General features: G+C 40.4%; 1 protein-coding gene across 3 annotated transcripts in view; it reads left to right on the forward strand.

Moving 5' to 3' along the window:
• Nucleotides 1-23,273, forward strand: part of LOC124062919 (vitamin D3 receptor A) — a 67,195-nt gene extending 43,922 nt beyond the window's left edge. For all 3 annotated transcript variants that reach the window (XM_046396017.1, XM_046396018.1, XM_046396019.1), the window contains 7 exons: nucleotides 888-1,018; nucleotides 8,479-8,663; nucleotides 10,584-10,683; nucleotides 11,544-11,721; nucleotides 13,225-13,376; nucleotides 14,337-14,453; nucleotides 14,659-23,273. In XM_046396017.1, coding sequence (XP_046251973.1) covers nucleotides 888-1,018; nucleotides 8,479-8,663; nucleotides 10,584-10,683; nucleotides 11,544-11,721; nucleotides 13,225-13,376; nucleotides 14,337-14,453; nucleotides 14,659-14,912 — 1,117 coding nt within the window. In that variant the 3' untranslated portion in view covers nucleotides 14,913-23,273. The remainder of the gene's footprint in view (nucleotides 1-887; nucleotides 1,019-8,478; nucleotides 8,664-10,583; nucleotides 10,684-11,543; nucleotides 11,722-13,224; nucleotides 13,377-14,336; nucleotides 14,454-14,658) is intronic.
• The last annotated feature ends 1,782 nt before the right edge of the window (nucleotides 23,274-25,055 follow it).

Raw genomic sequence — 25,055 nt, forward strand, 5'->3', positions numbered from 1 at the left:
CAATGGAATGTGTGTTTTCTGTTTTTTTTCTTTTTGTTTGGAAAAAAGGCATATAACAGTAATAACATACATCATTTCTATGTATTGTATTATTAATCTGATTCTGCAAAGTAACTAATTGAAGTCATTAAGTAAATGTAGTGATGTTGTGGTGTAAATATTATTCTCCAAAATGTAGTGTGGAGGCACATAAAGGAGCAGAAAAAGAAAATACTCAAGTAAAGTACAAGTACCTTAAAATTGTATTTGTGTGTAGTCTCTGTTTGTGGTGTTTGTGGTGTTACCAGCAGCCTTCCTGGAAGAGGTGTTCTACCTGTGCATCCAGTTCATCCATGTACTTCAGCTCTCATTTATCTGATTTTTCAAGACTTACTCGCAAATATATTTTTCTCAGCTTTCTTTCCCCCCTATCTTAGTTCAGAAACTAGGCTTGTTTCTACTTTCAGGCAGCACGAGCAAGGCTTGAACTTATTTGTTTCAAACACTGCAGATACTTGATGGTATGTGGATTCAAAACTAATGAAACATTAGAAGTAATTGCTAAAAGGAATCAAGTATTGTAATGAAATATTCAGTACTAATTACTAAAATATACATGTATGTATATAAACTGGGCAAGGCTTTATACTTGTTCCTAAACTTTAATGTAAAATAATCATCCAAAAGGGCATTTTACTTGGCTGTCTGTTTCAGTGTATTTTGTTCTGAATTGGTTCTGAGACATTTTATTTTAGGTGAACATTCCCTTACCATGCATGAGAACTGTTGTCAGTACTTATTAAATCCTTACAGCATGAAGCATCCTTCTGTCCCTGAAATATCTGACCCAACCAAAGAATAAATAATTGTAAAAGGGTAATGAACTAATCACTAGTGTAATCCTATAGGCGCAGTATGAAGCGCAAAGCCTCCTTCACCTGTCCATTCAACGGGAGCTGCACCATCACCAAGGACAACCGGCGTCACTGCCAGGCCTGTCGTCTCAAACGCTGCATTGACATCGGCATGATGAAAGAGTGTGAGTTGACTTTTTTCGGACAATCTATCAAAGCTGCTGATTTGATGGCATCTTAGCTTGAGATGGAAATACATGTTCCGCAACAAATATTCTAGTTTCAGCAATTTTTGGTTGGTTTTTAACTTATCTAACTGAAGTTAAAAAAAAAAGAGAAAAAGATTTGCTAACTCAGCCGTTAGTGAAAAACAGTGGCATACACACACACACATAAATGCGTTGACAGTGTAAACATGGAGGGGGAGTGGGCTTGGAGGTAAAAGCACAGTGATTTTTAGCAGGGCTGTTCAGAGTCAGTGGAGAAAAGGGTGTGTTGTTTATGCAAATAATGCAGTTAATCAGGGAAATTAAACTTAAATTTCTGATTGTTTTAGATTTTCTTTGTTTCTGGATTTTGTCTGAATTCTGCTCTAACACTCGCTTTATCCTGTCCGCTGTGTGTGGTCAACCCTGTGTTTGTACTGTATGTGCAGTCCAACCACAGCGTCAGCCAAGGTCAAACAGATACAGACCTAAAGCTCACAAAGTCCCGTAGGGCACAGGTGTGCTATGGTGTTCATCTGTGTCCAAAGTTTTTTTTTAAATTCACTGATATACTGTGTATTCACGCATTCCTAGTTTTCATGGCACAGTCATAAAAAGTAATCTAAACTAGTGGCCGTGGCTCCTTCTTGACTTAATCCAGGAGGTTAGTTGATGCTGATGCTTAATTGTTGAAATGCTGTTGTTTGTTGGTCTGTTTTCACGTCACAACAACAGCTGCCCGTGCTTGAGACCGATCCAGAACTGTGTTGGTCACATCACATGATTTGAGAAAATTAATGACACAAATACAAATTCAAATTCAAATCTTACTCAGTTAATGGATATTTTTAAAGTTTTTGAAGAATCTTTAGATTTAAAGATTCATGACCTCTTTAAATGACTAGATAGGATATAATACTATACTATAATTAAAATGCCTGCATTCCTAATGGTTGATACTGAGATGATATTAAGGCAGGATGCCTCCTCTTGATGCGTCTTTGATGTAATATTTATTAATGCATCTGAAGCAGAGCAGCTGCTTCCGAGCCTGCAAGTATTCTTTTAATTCTTGAGTGAATTCAACACATTCCCCAGTATATTACAGATAAGGCCAGTTACAGGAAGGCAATATTTTTTTAGTGTTTTGTTTTTTTTTGTTTTTTTTTTAAGCTCTTTATTTTGCAATCATCACCATTATTACTACTATATCTAATAACCATTGATCATGTTATGTTTGTTTGCTTTCTAATACTCTACGTAGGTGCATAAATGCCCAATAAATGCAACATCAGTAACTTTTATCTGTACCAGCTCCATGGAGAGATTAGTTACAGGTTTCATGGTAAGCTTGTTTCCTGCTTGATTAGCATTTAATCTTATGTTTAAAGACATTCAGTCAGACCAGCAGCCACTAGAATCAGTAGCAGGGTAAACTGATCTGATTTGCCCCAGCGAGCCAGCAGTGCATATGTATGAGGCAGGCTGTGCCATATGGCAAACTCGAGGTTAGGTCAGATAGCAGCAGAAAATAATACTCGATGTATTTGATAATGCTTTAATCCTACCAGATAGGGTGTAGATGGTGTTAATCAAAGTGCAGTAATGTAGCTAACCTGGACTGAAATTGTACTGCACTGAAAAGGCTGTGTGACACAGTCTTAACTGTGCTGGTTATGCATACAGTCGCAGGATGTAATTCAAGCAGAACGCAATGTGAATGCCGAATGTGACTTCACCTCATGTTAACATCAAATGACACCTTGTCACAACTCATTCATAATGACGAACATAGAGCGGTGTCTTTATTCTGCATGTTGAGAAGTGATTGCATCATATCCAGTAGTTATTGCATCATCAGCCCTGCATCCCACTTTTTTAGATGTAAAGGAATAAAAATGTTGCACTTCATAACAAACTCCCCTACCAGTAGGAAGTGACACCAGCAGTGGTGCATCAGCATAACCATTACAACTAGTAGATGACAAGAGGAGAATGGGAAGGAAGGAAGGAAGGAAGGAAGCTGTAAGTCCTGTTCAACAATGGCTCGCTTTCTGCAGATACATGCAATAGACTGTCCCACATTTCATTCACAAACACTTTGAGTGTGTGTGTGTGTGTGTGTGTGTAACAGAGATGATGCAGGGCAAATTAACCGCAAATAGTCACACCTCAATAAAGTGCCTGATTTTCAAATTGCAAAAAGATGAGAGAGAAGTGAGCAGGAGGGCTGAGAATTGTCAGTATAAATAAAAATCTCTTGGTTCCTCTCAGCTCGTCCACAGGTTCACGAGTAGAGCATGTCCACTGCGGTGTATTTCACTGCTCTTCGGCTTGTCTCTACAGTGTGCGGTAAAAGCAGCGGCATTGTTAAGAGTCTGCAGTACAGGTACAAAACCTTGTGCAATAAAAAAAAAAAAAACCTGATGGAAGAATGTTTAATTAAAGTCAGCTATGGCTGCAGAGACGGGATGCCACACTAGTGATGAGTGCTTAACAGTAAAAGATTCACACTGAATGATTCACACTGCTCTGATTGTAAGCAGCTATGTGTTCATTGGCAGTGTGGGACTGAAGCTGTGTGCGTTATCAAAATGTTATGAGGCAACTTCAACTGGTACTCAACTGGTAAGAATCGATACAGTGCCAGCATCACAAAACACATTACAGTACTCAAGTGTATCAGCAGCTACGTGCACCAATTTATGCTGTCCCCTCTTCTTACTGACAGCGCTGTCTAAGCTTCACCACCTTTCATATCACAACTGCGTATTGGTACGTGTGTGTGTGTCTGTATGCCCTACTGTGAGCCACTCCTACGCTGGTCTTGTTTGACAAGAGGTTAGAGAGATTTCAGGGAAAGACCTCCCTGCTTGTGGGTGTGTGAGTGTATGCATTTGCTTGCTGTGTTTGTTTGTTTGTGCCAGTGTGTATTTGTAACAGGATTAGAATCACAGGAGAGCATCTAAAATGTTTCAGCCTTTAGCTGTACGAATTCCCACCCTCGGTGCCTTTAAGTAGCGAAACCTTTCCCATGTTACCTTGATTCATATTTGTAATCCTCTCTCTGTGTCTCTCCTATTCTGTCTCTTGGACTTCTCTTGCACTTGTATTCTCGTAATTGCTGATTGCTCAGTTTCTAGTTTGGTAGAACAAAAGCGTGGCTTGGTCTGCCAGACTACTTATGATTTCTAAGCATTTCCATCCCTATAGATGTGGCTGTATTTATAAAAAAAACCCACACATCTGATTTGTTTGAGCAGCAACTCAGCCAGCACATTAATGTCAAATGAGGGAAAGATCCTGCAGTGTTATCTGATAAGAAACACAGATGTATGCCACTAAGGCCCACATCAATTCAAAGTACTTGTTCGAAATTGCCGGGTGGGCAGAATCAAGTGCCACCCAATATGTTTATGCTTCATGTCTTCCTGCCACCACGCACACATCAGCTGTGATCTATTGATAAGCCGTTCTGCTTCACAGTATGTGTGGGTGCCCTGATGCCTGGCTGACCTGATTTTACCTCTTCGGCATCACAGGCCCGGGGCGGCAGTGGAAAAACATTGGCCACAGACCACGTTCAGCTTGGCATACATCACACCAAACCCGAGTGTTAGCAGCCTCCATTGTATTTAACTGGTCGGTTGGCCGGTTAATGAGTAAGCCTGTTGTGAACCACTGGCCTTCACAACAGGGAGATGCTGCTTTTTCCCACTTTGTTTCTGTGTCTGGCATTACTGATGTTGACCAAACTCTTACTGTTTGTCTTTCTTTCTGCACTCCTCTCTGCCATGTAAGACACCACATCACCACATCCAATCAGTCGCTTTACAAACAGCAAACTCTCTTTTTGGTAAACTGCTGTGCGTCTGCCAAGCTCTGTGGGGTGGTCAACATGTTCCTTTGATGGTCTGTTGTTTTTTGTGGACTCCTGCCTTAATGATGCCATCCAAGACTCAAACTTGGCTGGATACCGACTGGTTCAATCATGTCCCAGCCTTAGAATAGTTGCTTTGACGGCCTGTGCCAAACTTTGACCGAACTGTGCCTATTCATAATTGGGCTCTGTGCTGCATACTTGGATGTCCTCACCACAAGGAGTGGGTATGGGCAGTCCGCTCCTGGCTTGGGATGGACACTGGAGCGCAGCCAGAACCTAATTAATGACGGTGGGTCAAAGGAGATGAAAGCCAAGTAAATCCTTTGGTTAGCTAAGCAGTCAGATTAATTCATTTGCCTTTTTAAGCCTGTGTAACCAAACTGTTGTTGTCGTCCGCATCACCACATTATGCAGTTATGTAACACGGCTTCTGTGGTTGCAGGCCAGGGTGCAATCACTGAAAATCCACTTCAAATACAGTTGTTTACAGTTTCCAGGAAAATAACCTGTATTTAGTATGAAGTGCATGAGCTGAGCACTATTAATCTAGCGTCATCCATGCCATCTCATTGCTATCTTAAATTAGCAGTTAAGTGTGTATTTATTTGGAACGTCTATTCCTTTGATCCAACGGAATAGATTTTTAAAAGGCCAAAAGTCCGAGCTAGCCACATGACAGCATATTTTATTGATATTCTAGGGCTAGGTGACAGGTAAACCGTTCATGCTGTATGAAATGATGAAGACATTAAAACATGTCACCCAGTTGAAAGCTGATTTGGAGGATGGTACTACAGCTTATTCAGAGTCAAGACAAATCATGGAAAGGAGCTTTTTACCTATGTTCAGTCGACCTGAACAAGATCTCTGCCCCTCACAAAAGGGCCACACTGTGCCTATGACGTAAAGCAAACGGCATCATTTGATGAAGCTGAACTTAACTTTGCTAATTTTCTCTGTAGCTGAGAGACAGTCATGCTTGCTGTCATATTTGCACGTGTTGTGATCTCATGGCTTGTCTCTCCTTGGCAGCCGCAGTCTGTGTGGCAGTCATGCTGTCTTTCTGTCTGTCTGCCTGCACAGTTGAGTGCTTCATGGGTAATCGGTCACTGTGGCAGAGAGTGAAAAGGATAATATGGGCTGAGGCATTCAGGGGTCAGTGCATTAGCCAGCAGTGACTCCAGTGACCCACAGAGCCAGGCTTCAGACCTGGATGACAAGAATACTTACTTCAAAATACCAAACTAGTAGCTGATTTTCTGTTATGTTATTAAACAGGATTTTCTGTTTTCTGTGCTGTTTCTTGGAGCCACAACATACTGAAGAAGAAAAGCCATGCGCAGTTAACATGTTAGATATTGCTATCAAAATATGAAATGTCGTTTGGCAAATACAGTGTGTGCTTTTTTAGGTAAATATTTGCTCAACTATGCACTTCTCCTTGTGTGTTTCTAGCTGTTTGTTTTATGTACGGTGTCTTTTCTGCACTGGTGGATTTCTGTATGTTCTTACTGTGAACATACAGTTCACAGTAAGAACACAGCACCTCAGGAGATACATAGTCAACCAGTGTGTACCTGAGCAGAACTTTTAAGTTAGTTAGTTTCTTTTAATGTTCTTTCCTTAGTCTTGTAATTCCCTTAAAACAATGACGGTGACATATCGCTAAAACATGTTTAAGTAGTAAACGGGCTCTGTTTACAACGTTTAGTCTAATGAGAAATCGAACACTTTTCACACCGACTCATTACAGATGTCGCATCCACGCACTGAACATTTGAGCTGCCTGTTATTCATTTTATAAGATCTTTTCAGGCACAGCAGATTTCCTGTTTTACAACATTGGTGACCACTCTGCAACACACATCCAGGTGTTGATCACTTGTTGGTCTCTTACTGAGATTGATCTTTCAAAGAAAAATATCTTGCTGCTGGACTTAGATGTATTATTCATATAAAATTAAATCAAAATAGTGTATGCAACACAAAGAAGTGATGACAGCCAGGAGTGTTGTAAATAGCTTCTGTTGTTGATGTTCAGAACATCTGGTTTAGGATTAGGTTGATCTCTCTGTGAGAAATTTTAAATACATAAATGAAATTTTAGAAAGCAAATAGACTGAGGTGCTATAGCTAATGTGACTAACCCAGTGTATTCACCCACTCATGGCTGCCTTTTCATTGCATAATAATATTGTCACTTACTTCTGCTTGGAGTCAGTCATTCTGTCAATCACATGGTATTTTCACAGCTGGAATGTCATTGTTTTCAGTCTTGCCCTGTACCCTTCTGCTATTTGCTGCAGTACGCTGCTGTTTAATGTGTAAAGCTATAGGAGGGATTAGCATTGATTCAGCATTCTTCCCAGTAGCAGCATTTAATGCAAAGGCAGTGGTTGCAGTGTTTTAAGAGCTATACTTTTTTTTTTTTTTTTTTTTTTTTTTTCATTTCAAGTACAAAATACATTTCATTGCAACTGACATCTATGGTCACTTAGGTCAGTTTTGGGCAAGGTTGATAAAAAAATCAAAATCTTCAAATGCACAACATTTATCTTTTGTGCTTTGGGAGCACATTGTGTTTTACATCCGGTAGAGATAGATGTAAATCTGTTGCGACCTGAAAAAAATATTCGTGAATCTAAGATTAGAAAGTGATATGATGCCCTAGGACATGTGGAAGTGGCATGCAAACCCCGGAATTCCCAAAAGAACCTCTCACCTATTCAAAGCTAAAAGAGTCTCTATAAACAGTATGTATAATCCATTCTGCACCACTGTGCCACTCTGCACGCAGTCTCTGCTCCTGCAGCATGAATAAGGCACAAGGCACTTAAACATCCAACGCCTGCTGCATCAGCTGTATAAAAGGCAGCAGCAGACATGACAGGCCTTTTCTGCGTGCCAAGCTAAGAAGATGTATGGCTCATGTACCCCGGGATGGAAATATTTGGAGCTTACATTACAAGCTCCCTCACCCTGTTTTGAAAGCTAACTTTTTTCTACTCCAGACTAGTATAATGTTTTATTCTTTCTTCCTCAATCCTTCTAAAGCCAAACTCATTATTCCTGTTGTCATAGCCACATTCCTAACCAGCTGTGAGTGAGCGCTTGAAAATGTCTTGACTTCATCCCAAGTGTCATTAAGGAACTGACATACTAACATAGGAACTGAGACTAATATAAATGAAGCAATTTGGTGCAAAAATACTATTTTAGTTTGATCTTGGGGTGTTACTGTTATCCACTTAACAAGGACAACCTTGACTTGTTGTGGCCCAGTCACACTCACACTTGATTATAAAACCCAGTGATATTTGGTGTATTAATGGAGTTGCCCTTGATGAAATCCTCTCTTCACTTTGGTTCTTTTTCCATGGTTTCAAACAAGGTCTCATTCTGTTTTTATTTGTGTAAATGGCATTAATATGAGGTATTCAGTGCTGATCAAGCAACAGCAGTTCAGTATTTTTTGAAAATGTGTGTACTGGTGATTTGTGTTGAAAGTGTTTCACAGGATATTTTAATATATCTTCTGTTCCTTCCACTGTTGCAGTCATCCTGACAGACGAGGAGGTTCAGAGAAAGAAGGACATGATACTGAAGAGGAAAGAGGAGGAGGCAGCCCGGGAGGCAATGAGGCCACGTCTAAATGAGGAGCAGGCCCGGATCATCTCCTCCCTGGTGGAAGCTCACCACAAGACCTATGATGCCTCCTATGCTGACTTCACCCGCTTCAGGGTTAGTTCAATGCAAAGTTTCTTTCTTCAGAAAAACCACGCTGACAGTGGTGCAGCCAAAATCACTTTGTTCTCCGCTAAGAATATGGGTGGAGCTGGTCATGATGTCATGCAACAGAGGAGAGACTTCCCTGAAGCATGACATCAGACCTTAATACTGCATTTTCCAGTAAAAAGCAAATTAATACAGAAACAAAACAGGTATTATTTTATCAAGGCAAGTTATATACAGCACAGTGAATTTAGTTTCTGCCACTCCAGAAACTAAATCTTTTGGTGGTTGAATGCTAAATGACTGATGTTCAAACAAAAAATGTAATAATAGGATATGGATAGCTTCTGCTCTGGTTTACCACAACACTAAAGACCTTGGCTTTCTCTCTTTTAGTTTGTACCCATGACTGTATTTGGCTGAAGCAAACTGCAGTTATAACTAAAACTGCAGGAAAAGCTGCCACTTCTTCACATGTTCGATTTTCAGCAGTTCATTATTGCCAAGCCCATTCAAAATTGAGATTGGTTGAAAGGTGTTGATTAACCTTTCGTAAGCGCACAGTATAACCGCACACCGGTTATGTGTGTTTTTGTTTGTCATTCTAAAACTAGGAGTGAGAGAGAGAGAGAGAGAGAGAGAGAGACATCGTGTGTACTTAGGAGGCTCAGTGTGATCAGCTGGATGGGTTCAGACATTGCTCAGAACACAATACACATTCACTGAAGAAAGTACACTTGAGGCATAAAAATACATTCCAGGTCACCTTTAGCTCATACAGCATACAGTAAAAACTGTTGACTGTAATTTAAGGAGCATATCTTTTCCCACAAGCACGCTTGACACGAATGACTTAGAAACGCAATTGAAATTGTGACATGCGTAGACACGACTCATATGTGGTATGTTGTTGGCAGCTGACCATAGTATAAGTAGAATAATATGGCACTCGTAGTATATATCTACACAATGAAACTACTCTTAGTTGAATTTATCCTCTCTTCATACCAATTAGGATCACACGAGTCACATACACATGTGACGATGTAGTGACAGCCAGATTTATTAATGGGTGGCATGTGAACATATGTGTGATACATATGTGGAGCAGTGCGGAACAGAATCACTGTACTGTGTTATCTTAGAGATAATGTCTGTAACCACATTCACAGACTGCTACCATCTCCTGGGTTTGTTTTCAATTTACTTGACACCAGTAACACGAGTAACCACAAGCATTTGTCCGCACAACAGCAGCATCGTGTTTTCTTCCGCTGCTTCGTGAATGTGATACTTTTAGACGACATTCTCTCTGTGCACCACAACAATTGGGACATGCAGAGTAAATGAGACACTATATAGGAGACTATATATGTTGAATGGAATGTCTGAGAAACCCTCAAAACACTTGCATGCGTCTGTGATTTAGCACCCACTGTGCATACAGCCACATACACACTCCAGTAAGGTAGCAGACATGCTATAAGTTTCAGTACAGACGTTCGTTGAGCTGTGGCTTGAACTTTGAATTGAGTGTGAACGTTGCAAGGTGATATAATCTTCTAAATAAATCTGTGTGGTTTCACTCACAGCCTTGAGGTGACAAAATTACAAGAAATTTCATTCTGAAGAATTTATGGGAAATGAACAGTGTTTAACACTGAATTAGCAGAGCTCTATTAGCATCTGAAACTGCCACGGTGAGATTAGAGATGAAAACAACAAGCTCTTACTGCACCTCTGCAAACAGCTCACTTCTAGCAGGTAAACAACTCCTTTTACCGGCTGTGCTACGTGATAAAAAACACAGAATTTGTTTCCTAAGCTCCAGGTTGCACCCAGGTGCAGGAGGAGCCAAACAACGGACCAAGCAGTCAAAGTTTTACAGTCAGTATAGTAATATTTGTGTTTCTCTGTGTGTATTCACAGCCTCCAGTGCGCGAAGGCCCGGTAACACGCAGTGCCAGCAGAGCGGCTTCCCTTCACTCTCTGTCGGATGCCTCCTCTGACTCATTCAACCACTCGCCTGGTAAGATGCACAAACACACCTTCTCCTGTCCTTGTTCAGTTTCGTGCTTCATTGTTGACATTACTGAGGACACAGTCATGATTCATTCATTCATTCATTTAGAGCACAGCAGCAGAAGCAGAAGCTGTTTAATACTGTTTTTGGTTTGCCAAGAACAACCAGTTCAGCATCTACTCTTACAGGCAGCAAAGCTCCTCACTGCTGAACAAGTGCACATCCACATGCTGTCACGCTTATTCAACTCACGACATTGAATTCATTGTGCTTCATGTTGCTTTCGTCACTGAGACCTTCATGCACTGTCCTTGCTGTGTCCTTGTTCCTGCTCTTGGTTACAATTAAGTGTAGCAGAGGAGTGAGGAGTGTTGTTTAATGTGGATGTAACAGCATACTTCGAGGTCTTAAAAAATCAGCAGTTACAAAAACAAAGGCTTTTAAATTAGCTTTATCCAAAAATGTCATATTTTTGTCACAATGTTATGTACTCATTTTAGGGTGTTTTAATGTAGATGTATTGTCTTTTTTCTATATTGCTCATTTTAGATTACATTTCAAAACTATAATTTCATCATAGTTTTTTTGTCATCCCAAAGACCAAAATTCACTGTAGCTAAAGCTCATGGGAAGGCTATTAAAGAAATGAAATTGCTGAATTTGAAAGCCTTTTTTTTTCTTTTTCTTTTTTAGTGTCCACTGTGAACTCCTCTATTGTCTTACCTTGTTTAACCTCTCACTGGCACTTTGCTCTTTCTGTTTATTGAAAATGCTTCCTTTTAATCACTTCCTCACGCTGCCCTTTCCCCTTGCCCTCTCCTTGCTTTCCTGCACTCATTGTGCCGCCTGATCCTCTCCTCATACAGAGTCAGTAGATACCAAGATGAACCTCAGCAGCCTGTTGATGATGTATCAGGATGGTGCGAGCAGTCCAGACTCCAGCGAGGAGGACACCAAGCTTTCCATGCTGCCCCACCTGGCTGACTTAGTGTCCTACAGCATCCAGAAGGTCATAGGTTTTGCCAAGATGATCCCAGGCTTCAGGTACAAACTACATGCATTGCAGTAATTGAGTCTGAGTTTGGATTTTGAGGTATAGGTACGGCATAGCAGCATGCGTTGCTGACTGGCACGGTATCTTTGTGTTTATCCAAAGAGTCAAAATGTCAGACTTTTTTATTGTGTCCCTGCAAGATATGATCTGTGACTTATGTTGGTTTTTAAAAACTGGTGACCTTGATGCAGAAATTTCATTTAACGGCAGCAATAAATCCCTTGTCAGGTCATGTTTCTTTATGCATCTGAAGTGAATGAAGCAAAAATGCCAAACTCCTGCTGTGTCCAGCTTCTAAAATGTGAAGATTCACTCCCTCTGTTTGTATTAAATGGTATTTTGTAGTGATGTAATATGTCATTTTTGATTCTGGAAAATTGAAATGGACAATTTTCACTACTAACTGACATTTTATAGTTTCAGCCTTAATGATAATATTTTAATGGTCGTTTGTGTGAATGTCTGAAGTTTCTTAAAGTCACAGCAGACTCTTGAAGCTACAGGTCAGCAGGGATGCCTTTGCTTTACAATTTCAGACAAAGTGTGTAATGGCTTGAAAGGAAAATCAATCTTAATCAAATGATGGTAGCGGTGAAGGTTTTTGTTCTTCCTGAAAGCTGCCTCTCTCAGTGTGTGGCGATTCACATCTCTGCACGTATTCCATGTAATTTAGTGGGCAGGAATATGTGGAGAGATGTGAATGCACAAATCCTGGGGTTGGACACTCTGTTGTTATAGTAACCATATAATACATTCATGGGGCATGCTGCGTTTATCAGTCACAGATGTACACTGACAACATACACAATTTTAAGTGTAGGTAGTTAAGTAGAACATTCTGAAAGATAAATAAATGGCTTTTATCTGTAAAATAGATTTTGCTATAGGATGGATTTATTTGGAGTGTTTTGCAGTTTATTTGCCACACATGTAAAAGTACTGATATTTGCTGAAGCTTTCTAACAGGGAACTCAGAGTCCAGATGTGTGAAAGCTCTGAACGATTTCAGAATTTACCATCTCCATCCACTTATTTCTGTACTGTCAGTACAGTAAGGGCTCGAGCTGGTAAGAGTTTGAGTGACAAAAGGATGTTTCTGATGTTACAGTCAGTCAACACCTCTTTTCACTTTACTTAAAACAAAAAATAGTCATCAGAAGCTTTATTCTCTGGGAGTTCCATTGTCATTAACCTTCCAAACCACCTTGTTTTTCTTTTCTGTTTAGAAAGTATTTTTCTGTTAACGAAGTTGGGTGATTTGTTGATTGTCCAGGTTGTTAATTATCTGACTCACCTCGGCTCGTGATGGTAGTGATAATTGCAGAGCAGAAAAAGTCTATTAACAATATACCAGCCAATACTTGTTCTGTAAACATAAACAAGCTGAAGATGAAGTGAAGACACTTTGGATGAGTTTGTCCCAGTAGGTTAAATCAGTCTATAAACATTTATACAGTTACAGAACAGCAACGTACTGTATCTGTGCGTTCCAGAGAGCTGACAGCAGAAGACCAGATCGCTCTGCTGAAGTCGAGTGCCATTGAGATCATCATGCTGCGTTCCAACCAGTCATTCAGTCTGGAGGACATGTCCTGGAGCTGCGGAGGACCAGACTTCAAATACTGTGTCAGTGATGTCACAAAAGGTTGGTTGCATCTCATCTGTCACAGTGGAATGATTGAACTCCAGAATCAGTATAGAAACACATCAGCAGACTCTGGTACACTTGACTACACCCCCCCCACACACACACACACCTCACACACACACACATGCTCTTTTTTCCATGACTTGTGGGAACATTACATAGACTTACATTGATTTCCTGGAGGCTTAACCACCACCTAACCATAACAATACACATTTCCTGCCTCATCCTAACCCTCATCTTAACCTAACTCTAACCTCAACCTCTAACCAACCTTAAAGCAAATCTTCACCGTAATATTTAATGATTTACGGTATGGGGACTTACTTGTTAGGGCATTTCATCCCAATAAGTAAGGATGGTCCTCACAATGTGACTGTGAACAGACTTTTGTCCCCACAACTACAGGAATATACGTCCACACACACACAAACACACACACAGCATGTCAGGGGCCCTGGTTATTAATCACACATTCTCTTAAGCACACACTATTCTTCATGTACCCAGTCCCCTGGAAGTTTCCATGAAGGCCACAGCACCAAGCACTCCAATAAGAAGATGAAAGGAGAAAATAGTGTTCAGTGTTGATGACACAGCTGTGATTTATTTATTTATTTTTTTTCTCTTGCTTCCACCTTATATAATAGACTCTTACAAGGATCACCCGCACATGCTGCTTTTTTACGCACACTTGCACATTACTATGAGGTTTTGACTTCAGGTATTTTCATGGAAGCAATAAAATGGCCACAGGCACACACGCTGCTCTTATTCCTCCGACCATGCAGGAACTAATGTATAAATACAGAGACAGGGTAATAATTTATCTGTGAAGCCCCATTCTGCATTAAGTGCTTTTGCATTTATAAGCCAATAGAAAAGAACAATATATGTTTCCCTGTCTCAGCGATGCACTCTGAAGCACTCATACGCACAATATGTTTGTGTCCACAGCGGGTCACACTCTGGAGCTGCTGGAGCCGCTGGTGAAGTTCCAGGTCGGTCTGAAGAAACTCAACCTGCACGAGGAGGAACACGTTCTGCTCATGGCCATCTGCCTGCTCTCACCAGGTACCAACTGATAATTGAGTGTATGTTTTATGATCAGTTAACATGTCCAGAGATCAAGAATACAATCCTTGATTGAGTGCCGTACTCTTTTTCTTTTCATTCTTTTATCTCCCCAACCCGCTCTCCTCTACTTCCTCCCTGACACCTGCTTGCCTACCTCCTTTGCTCTGTGGCGGATGCGCCCTCTCCGTTCTCCGATTGCCAGATCGTCCCGGTGTCCAAGACCACAGCCGCATCGAGCAGCTCCAGGACCACCTGTCAGAGACACTGCAGGCCTACATCCGAGTCAACCACCCCGGCGGACGCCTCCTCTACGCCAAGATGATCCAGAAGCTGGCCGATCTGCGCAGCCTGAACGAGGAGCACTCCAAGCAATACCGCTCGCTGTCCTTCCAGCCCGAGCACAGCATGCAGCTCACCCCACTGGTGCTGGAGGTGTTTGGCAGCGAGGCATCATAGCAGAGGAAGAAGGGTACGCTTGCACACAGATACACACTCTTCACACAGGATGATTAATCAACCCTTACCACCTTTTCCACAAAATCCCAGCCCTAGACATGTGGGAGAAAGATGGGTAATAGGATAGGCTGACAGTAACATTCACCTCTTCATCATCTGCCCATCTTCTTCCTTCTTCGGACCTCAAGCAGCAAGGTGACTGGACCTCTGGAATTATGAATTAAAAAAAGCTCAATGTGCTGTGGATTTCTACAGCACCTGGATAACCAGATTGTTTTGACCTCTGGATTCTCCAACACAGTACCGCATTTTAAAGTCTTTACATCGGGTAGATATCCTGACCCGTCGCCATGTGGAACAGACAGGCATCCATGATCCTCCCCACATCCTCAAACTCCCTAACAATCATGTTTTCTCATCACCACCTTTCCCCTAGACTTTTTTTTTTTTTTTTTTTACAGTTTTACAACTTGATGGATATGATTGTCATATCCCTTTTTACCATCATCCTCATAGTATTGTTCCATGTTCATATCATTGCGATGACAGACAGGAATAGATAAACAGATTTACATCTTTTTAACCACACTGGCCCTTTTGAGGTACAGATAAATTACTCGCACCAGTGTTAGACAGCTGCAAAATATTGCTGATGTACAGTTTGTCAATGACAAAGATATTCAAATATAACGAGCATCAAGATGGATAAGCTTAATGTAACGTAATGGAAAAATTTAGTTTCCTAGTATTTGGTTTAGATAGAGTCTAGCAGGTGCATTTACCTGTTTAGCCCAGTGTTTCTGAGTATGTACAAAGAGAGGTCTCAGATGGTCCACTGAACTGAAGAAAGGAAGTTTAAGTGGGATTGTGTCGGTGTGGGGATGGTGAGAACAAAGGGGAGATCTGGAGAACTGAGTGAAGGAGGTTGGACAGATGGAGGGAGATGCTACATTTGGAATTCCCTGTTCACAAGAAAAAAGGGAATTTCACAAAACAAGAATGTATGTATAATGCTATATAAATATAAATGATACTTATAAGCTGATATATATATATATATATATCTATATATATATATATATAAATATATATATATATTTAAGAGAGTGAAACACGGTTGCTTCAGTGGAAGCAAATAGTTCTGAGTGTTTTATAATGTAGAGGATTTGAAGGCACCTCCTCAGTTGTGTGTGTACGTGTCATCTTTCAAAATACAAATGTAAATACACACACACACCTAAGAAAACACGAGGAAAGTGTGGGAGGAGTCCTTCTATTTTTGTGATGTGTGTACAGTATATGAGAACATTGATGGACCACAAGGGGGTGTGTGTACAGGCTCTGACTGAGGGTTCAGTGCAGGGAAGCACTTCTCTGTTGGTTTTTTTTTTGTTTTTTGTTTTTTTTTTCATTTTTGGACCTGTGAAGTTTGTAGACTGACAAACCCAACATCATGTTTCATGGATAGTGATTATCCAACAATATTTGTCCGGCTGGTTAGATTGCTGCTAAGACAGTCAGAGCTAGATGGTTGGACAGAAACCAACTACCGGCTGTTGCCTCAGGGAAACGTTTGTCTGATGATATTGTGTATTCAGTGTTTATGGTGTGTGTGGCGTAAGCTTACAATCATAAGACGGAGATTGTTTTTGAAGCTCTAGGCATCACTGTGATTTCTAATCATACTAAATAACAGCATAAGGAAGCTAAAAGTAAAAAAATTTTTCAGATAATACAAGATTCTCATTCCTAATCTTATCTGTGATTGTACAGTCTATTAGGGATCATTGCGAAAGGCTGACGTACACGTTACGTTTTAGAGCCATCTGTGTTCAAACATTGAGCAAATAATATCAGCCAAAAGTTAAGTTTTTCATTTTTCAGAGTAAAATTAATATTCTACAGAAGGTAGCAATGTATAGTAGTTAAAACAATATATAGCCTGTAGTGTCTTTGGAAAGAAAACAGCAGGGCAGAGTTCTAAAACCTGAGACAGGACTTTTTTTTTTTACATAAAATCTAAAATCATGCCTCATACCTTTTTGTCACATTTATATCATTTCAACACCAGCCACATAAGCGAGGTTTATGATGCTACTTTTCAACATCACTACATATCATGTTATCACGTTTCTGTCGACACAGTGCTCACCCCTCATGATGCAGGCCTCGATCACCCCCTTGTGGACAAACGTTGTAAATACCACTTGCTATGTCTGTACATAGTTAAGACTTTAATGTAGGCAAAATACTAATGGAATTCAATTGTTGATGGCAAGATGCTCTGCAGATACAGCACTATATGCAATTAGGAGATGGACTCTTATGTTGTATTCAATGGACAGAGGTTACCCCCTGGTCATATGACTGAGTTGTTTCTTTTTGCATTGAAGAAGACTGGCGGATTTGTGTTTGACCACTCAGATTCTGGACCTGTATTCACCAAATTCAAATGTTATCAATTTCATAAAGACAACGTATTGATTATATGTGTCACACATACGAACACATCTGAAAGAACACCAAACTGGCCCAATTAGCCCACAGTAAAACCCCAGCACAGGTCCTTTCCCGTTTTGGATGATGCTCTTTATTGTGCAACTCTGGGACTCGCAAATTTGATAATTGCAAAGGCTTCTAGTAACTAAACATTCCCAGTAGTGGTTGTGTTGAGCATTCCAACCAGCTTAGTCTCATACAGTCTCATGTACCATCTACATTTGAAACATTAGCATGAAAACCCTTAAATCCTTAACTCTCCAGCAGCCTTTTAAAGGCACCCAACAACTCAGCATCACCAGGAAGTGTCCTCTCTGTCCATTCCAAGCTTATGGATGTGCATTTTTCTCTCTTTCTAAAGTCTATCAATAAGCTTTTGACAATTATTCAGTGTAATATATTTTCATTTTGGTGAATTTTTTTTCCAATATTGTCAGTTTTAATGTGTTGTCAGATTTTGCTGTCGAGCTAGCGTTTGGCTTGCTGCGCTGGGACATTGTTTTAATGAAGCAGAGAGGAACGTGGTGGACTCCTGGTGCCTTTTCCAATTGCAAATGAATAAGCTTCCCTTGCCTTGTTGGACAGGGAAGGAACACTTTTCCTAATGCATTAAAAAAGGCTCATCACAGCAGCGAAGTTACACCTGGAGCTGTAACCTGAGGGGAAGGAACACAGATGGGCAAATCTTTTCATTGTCAATGGAAAGGCAGTCCCCGCTTTGTTTAGAAAAAAAAAAGTCAGTGTCAGACACAATCAAGTGAATCATGAACTAACACTGCCTCAACTGACTGACACAGGATTTAGCCAATGGCCGCAACAGCGTGGGTGTGCCTCTTCAGTCATCACCCAACCACCTAACCGCCTCTCCTTCTGCAATAGCCAACAGCAGGATTACTTTTCATAGCTTTAACTCAGCAGACAGTCAGGCTCTGCTTATGGAAAACTGTGGTGCACCAAGGGCTGATGGGAGTCAGGAGATGTAGTGGAACAGCTGCTGTGGAATTGGACTTAAGTGAAAATACAGAAATGGCTCCTTTCTCCTGCTTTAAACAGAGAACGTTCACACTGGACCTCCCAGGAGACTGTGTAGAACCTTCGTCAAAGATCTTAGGAGATCAAAGTATTTTTAAAATTGCCGCAGGCAGATGTAGTGATGTGTACAGCGTGCAGCTGTACTGACCAGATGTCACCTCCTAAATCCAAAGTGTGACATTACCTTACTCACTACTCTGTATATCACATTTCAGCTCTTTAAATTCAGATTTTTAAAAGATCATTGTTTGTTAAAGAATAGTGAAATGAACGTCAACATCTACATCATCTGTTTCAAAAGGAATGAAGGACAGGTTTGTGGGGTTAGAGTCTGCTCAGCTTTTCTTGGTTCTGAGAGCGAAACCTCAGTTATTTAACTTTGCAGTGCTGCTTTTGTACATTACATTGATTTTCCTCTGTGGGTATTTTAATTTCCATTATTAATGGTTACATTTCAGGTCATACATGGAGAACATTCTGCCTTTCAGTTTGTACACTGATGGTTAACATGAGCATTGTGGCTGACGCAAGAGGCCATTAGAGCTCACATGAACCGAGAAAAAGGCAGCAGCCTCTCTCCCCTCTCAACCCCGCATTCTCTCAGCCCAGGTCAGCAGCTCCACCTCAGTAGCCTTACGTACAGAAACCTCACCCAGCTGGAAACATTTACTCAGATACCTCAATGATTCACAGGATGACTTTTCACAATAGCCTTTAAGGGAACCAAACATACATTCACACTGACACACATACACTCACACAGCCAACAATACAACTCTCTCCTCAGCAACCTCTGCGGTATTTTTTTTTTATCAAATTTACAGTAAACTAGTTGCCAGAAGAAGTAGAATCCTCTTGCCAGTAGACCAATCAGTGTATGAATGGAATGGATCCCAATGTTTGTAAATGTTAACTCTGTTTTCCTGCTTTACTCACTTGGTCTTCATTCTGCATTTTCTGTCTTCGTTGTCCTGACAAAAGAGATGCCGCTAAGCTTTGACGCTGCATTTAACCAAACATACTACCTCTCCCCTCCATCTCTCTCCGTACACAGCATATACATATACATAAATATATATATATATATACATATTTTCGCATTATGCTAGAGCATAACTTCAAATTTTAACACTAATTTAGAATATTTTTTTGTGTGTATATGTACAGTATATTTCATTCTCTTTTCAAATGCTGGACAATTTTTTACCTCAGATCTTCAAGTCAGTACATCAGAGGCTTCTTGAGCATCACATCAGGACTGAAGTGTACAAACTTTGCTAGGAAGTAAGGCTACATTCACATAGCAGCTGAAGGTGCTCAGTTTTATTTTATTTTTTTTGCTCTTTCACACGTGACACAGATCAAATGTTTAGGAATTATTTTGAGCTGCAAAAAACATCTAATTTGTTCAGTTTCATGTGGACAACTTGGATGTGTGGAGCAGACGAGACGTGACTTGACCGGTCTTTGTGGTGAATCAGACTGATCCCGTAAATGAAAAGTGTAACTGAGAGAAGTGTTTGCTCTCTCTGTGCAGTGTAAAATCAAGTTTGTTGTGTAGTGTGTTGTCAGGTGTAGTTTTGAAGAGAAGATGAATTAGACAAGTGACGCTCTGTTAAATATGAAGCTACGTTTATGGGTTAGCTTAGCATAACTTAGCTTTACAAGGGGAAACAGGAAAGACAAGCTAGCTTGGCTCTGCTGTATACATTTTTTGTTTACAAGATGTAAGTTACAATGTGTAAATTGGTGAGCTTAGAGGCATTTGTTTTTATCTTCGCACAGAGCCAGCTGTTTTCCCCTTTGTAATTTTTTGTTATTTAATTTTTCTGCCTCTGACTGGCTGACGCAAACCAAACCAACAAAGGCAAAGAACGCTAGCCAACCAGAGGCAGAGTAGGTCCAGACTTCATGCTAAGCAAAGTGCGTTTGGACTCTAGCTTCATATTAGGCGTACAGATATGAGAGTGGTAATATTTTTCTAGCTAATTCTCAGCAATAAAGGGAATAAGCTCTTTTCCCAAAATGCAAGCTACTGCAAAGCTTTTAAATGTCAAAATGTGCTCTGTAGAGCTTCACATAGCTCTGGTCAGCAAAAAGTTAGCTTGCATTTCTTAAGCAGGCTAATTTGGAGAATAGATGATCCACAAGTTTCAGATATGATCAGCAAATTGAAACCGAGCCTGAAAGTTCTGCTATGTGAATGTAGCATAAAACCATGGCGGCTATGTGTGTCTGCTCCTCAGTGCACACTTCAGAGTCTGCTTCACCAAGAGAATTCGGTAGCTGACTCTCCTCGAGTTTAGCAACACCTTCAAAATACTTTGACACCCTTAAACTAACAGGTGTCGTAGTAAAATGCCACCTGATTTGGCTAGAAGTTTGTTGTGTTTGTCTGATAGGACTCCAAAGAACTGCCAGTCAAAAACGTCTCTATCAGGCTTGTGCCAAGGCTTTCGGCCTCTGTACAAATCTTCAGTGACAAGTGGCGGAGCTCTCAACTGATTCATACCGACACAGATAACAGGAGTGGTACTTGGACTTATATAACTACTCTTTCCTAACATCAAAAATGTAAAGAGCAGTGTCCTGAACTTAACACCCAACACACTGGGTCCCTCGGCCTGCTTCGCTTCCTGTGTGCTTTTCTCTTGCTTTAGCTTTCCCTCAAACAACTGATAAGGGTTTGTAACATTGGGATCCAGTTTTTTGACATTCTAGATATAAATAGTACATGGGTTTGTTTTAGTTTTTTGTACACAGCAGAAAGCCAAGTGTCACGCACCCACTCCAGCCCAACCTCAGCACTCTACTTTCTTCTAAATCCCACCAGCTCTGGTTCTGAATCCTTTATTTTGTTTTACCGCTTTCACTGAGCTTTCAGAAAACCAGACCTTCAAAATATATGCTGTGAATAAAACACCAAGCCCTTAGTGATCACTTTTGTATTATATCGAATTCAGCTCTCAGCATGTGGAGGTTAACGCTCAGTTTCAGTTACGCAAGTTTCAGTTAGTACCAGCTGCTGAAGATGAAAGATTTTGGGCAGATAGAGAAATTCACAGACTGATTTTATTCTGCTCTTAAAAGCATCAGCACGTTATCTGTTTCATGGCCTTTGTTTGAAGGATGAAACAGTATATATATTTTGAGTTTGACATGGAAAGAGAGACGTGATTTGTCTACTGAATGACAGCAACAATAGTAATTTGATATGAGAGGATGAGCAGATATTTTAAGAAGCTGTTGAGAAAATGTTTACATTTCAATTATTTTGAAAGGAAAATTAACATACTGAATATTGGAGCTGGTTTATTCGTCAGGTTTTTTTGAGTCGATCTCAGTTCAGAGTGGCCTCAGGTTAAAGCCTGTGGCTCGTGCTGAACCGTTGTTACCCATGTTTGAACCTGAGGAGAGCAGGTAGATAGGAAGTTCACTTTTTTGCTGTCGTACAGGATGGATTGTCATCTGTTGCTCTGATTGCGTTCTCTGCTACCTCTTTAAATATGCGCTTGCTCATACACACATGCACTTAAACAACAGCACACACAGGCGAACATACTGACTGACTGAAAAAGGCCGACACTGAACACAGCACACACACACACACGCACACATATGCACTCACATGCACTCACATGATGCACACTTGTGTGCACTTCTGTCTCCCTCACCAGCAGTTTTTTGCCAATGATGCACTTGTGTTTTTGTCTTTCAATGCTCTGCAAAACACGTGACGTCTAAAACCGATTTGTTGTCATCATATTTGGTTTTTTTTTCTTTAAAAAAACAAAAAAAAAAAAAACAAAAACTAATCTCTATAGTAAGATCTGGGCTAGCCAGGTGGTTAGAAATAATTTGAATATTAATTCATCCAGTACATACAGAGTTTCATGTCTTAAAAAAATAAATAAAACAAAAACATAAATGCACATATTGCTCAGCTCAGTTGTACCTTGGTGTGCCTAGAACCCACAGCCTTATTTTGGGACAATATCAGGGGTTTTAAACCTGAATACAGGACGATCTTTCTTCATATTGCTAATGTTTTGTTTAGTTTCAGTCACTCTTTTATCCTCTGTCCATATTTACACGTGTGTTAGTTCCCTGCAACATCAGTGTTCTTCTGCTGGTTGTTCTTTTCTTTCATCAGTGCTTCTGTTTCTTCCCCTCTGCTGATTTCTCAGTGCCAGTTGGGTCTTACAAAGCTTACCTTGCTAAAAGAAAAAAAGAAAGAAAGAAAGAAAAAAGAAGATTTAGATATGCATTGTCAATTTAAAAACTTACTTGTGCTTATGCAACAGAATCTAATGAAACTTCTTGATTTTAATTTCATTTGATTTAAGCTTACTTCTTCAGAATGTCCAGCAGACTGTGACCGAACTCCAACTGTCACCATTAGGAGAACAAAACAAAACAGAAACAAAACCAAGAAAAAATCAAATCAAATCAAATTGTGGTTGATCTCAGCAGAGTCCCAAGATAAGTACCTTTACCTTCTCACATGCACACCACCATGCAGTAAAACTCACCAGACCTCAGTGCTTCTAGCAGAAACTTGTCTTTACAACATATACAGTTGCCATGGCATCGTTGTTGATGTCACCATTCATAGCCCGAAGCCGTATATAAAAGAAATAGTGTTATGCATACAGTACCTTAACCAGTGTCTCTCTTCGTGGTCAAAATCTTTTTTCCTCTCTCTTTTCTTTTTGCTCTTCTTGTCTTTGATCCATTGTACTTTGATTACATGCATTGTATGTAGTAAAATACTGATAATGTTTGGGGGAAATCACGAATAAAAAAAGCTGTACATAATGATGCAAAACATCCCTCGTGTTTCTGTTTCTTTTGTCCTATTTTAAGCTTTGTTGTGTCTTTCAACAAAATTATGACGCACATCCCGTACATCTGCCTTCATTTAATGGATACTGATGACATGTCTCAGCGTTGAAAAAATATATTTAAAACTGCGATGTCTTTCCAGAGAGAATATTCCTGTTCTTCCTCATAATCGGAGGATGCTGTGAAGAGTATATAGGGTTATTTCTTTGGTAGAAACTCCAAAAACAAACAAACAAACAAACAAAAACTTTCAGTAATTCAGATTTATTGTGACATATTTTTCAAGTGAAGACACATTATTGTTCTGTTTTGTTTTAAATGTCATATTCCTACGCTGTGAGCACCACAAGTGAAAGTCCTCTGTTTCACCTCTATTGGATTTTTCTAACATAAAGGTTGTGTTGAAGACACAAAGTGTACACACAAGGCATAACTCTATTGACACTTCGGTTTGTTGACATCACAGACCCTCTGGCTGATTGTTATGTGGAGTGCTTTGACGACTCTCAGTGAAGTGGCTGTTGATTGAGCCTGGTGCACATACTCAGGGTTGGTCAGTAGAGGGCGGTAAGAGGCCGTTGTTGTCACACACACAGCTGATAGACTTTGAGGATATGTCAGTGTGTCTACATACAAAGAAGAAAAACGGTTTTAATCAATGGTTGTCAAGATTTCTAAACACAGGTTAGTATGGGTTAGTCATATCTAATGAGAAAAGAGTTTCTCAAAAGCTCACAGTAATGGATCCTTTTGCCTTGTGAAATACTGGATACTTGAACTACTTCAGGCCTCTAAATATCCGTCAAATAAAACGTGAGAGAAACAAATTACTCCTCGGTTAAACTGACTCAAATCCACATTAAGCGCTAACGTTGATTGGGGGGATGATGGGTGACGCGATGACTCCCCTCTTTGGGGATTTGTTTCTTTTTACATATACGTTCCATTGCTTTCTACTCGGGCGGCACGGTGGTGCAGTGGTTAGCACTGTCATCTCAGAGGGTTCCAGGTTCGAGTCCCGGTCTGGTCCTTCTATGTGGAGTTTGCATGTTCTCCCTGTGCCTGCGTGGGTTTTCTCCGGGTACTCCGGCTTCCTCCCACAATACCAAAAACATGCACGTTAGGTTAATTGGCTACTCTAAATTGCCCCTAGGTGTGAGTGTGAGAGTGTGTGGTTGTTTGTCTTTGTGTGTCAGCCCTGGGATTGACTGGTGACCAATCAAGGGTGAACCCCGCCTCTCGCCCGTAGTCAGCTGGGATAGGCTCCAGCTCCCCCGCGACCCTGATGGATAAGCGGTATAGAAAATTGATGGATGGATGCTTTCTACATGTTATTGGGGTGTGTAATCAGGCTGTTTTGTTCTCATCAAATGCAGCTTTCCCTTGAGATCTAGACTTTCACTGGAAATAACGTTTCTGTAATTGATGCTGTCTGAATTATCCTGTAAGTTGTAACATACCAATTTGAAATGCTGCAGAATTTCAGATTTTAAAAATGTTAAGCCAATTGTACTGTACAGATCGCTGTATCTCAACAGCAAAGTGACATTCCTTGTATTTAAAGGACGTTACAGTCACTTTCCTCCCGATGGTGTGTTTGTTTTCTTTCCCACCCGTCTTAATGATAAGACGGCAGCTGCAGCATGATGAAAGGAAGGAGGAGAAGGCATGCCTCGCAGAACAAGATAGATGGACTTAGCACAGAATAACTCAACAAAAGCTGTCCAACTTAGATGTCTGAAAGTGGAATAATCACTTTATTTCACT

This window comes from Scatophagus argus, chromosome 8 (genome assembly GCF_020382885.2).
Source record: "Scatophagus argus isolate fScaArg1 chromosome 8, fScaArg1.pri, whole genome shotgun sequence".
Lineage (NCBI taxonomy): Eukaryota > Metazoa > Chordata > Actinopteri > Scatophagidae > Scatophagus > Scatophagus argus.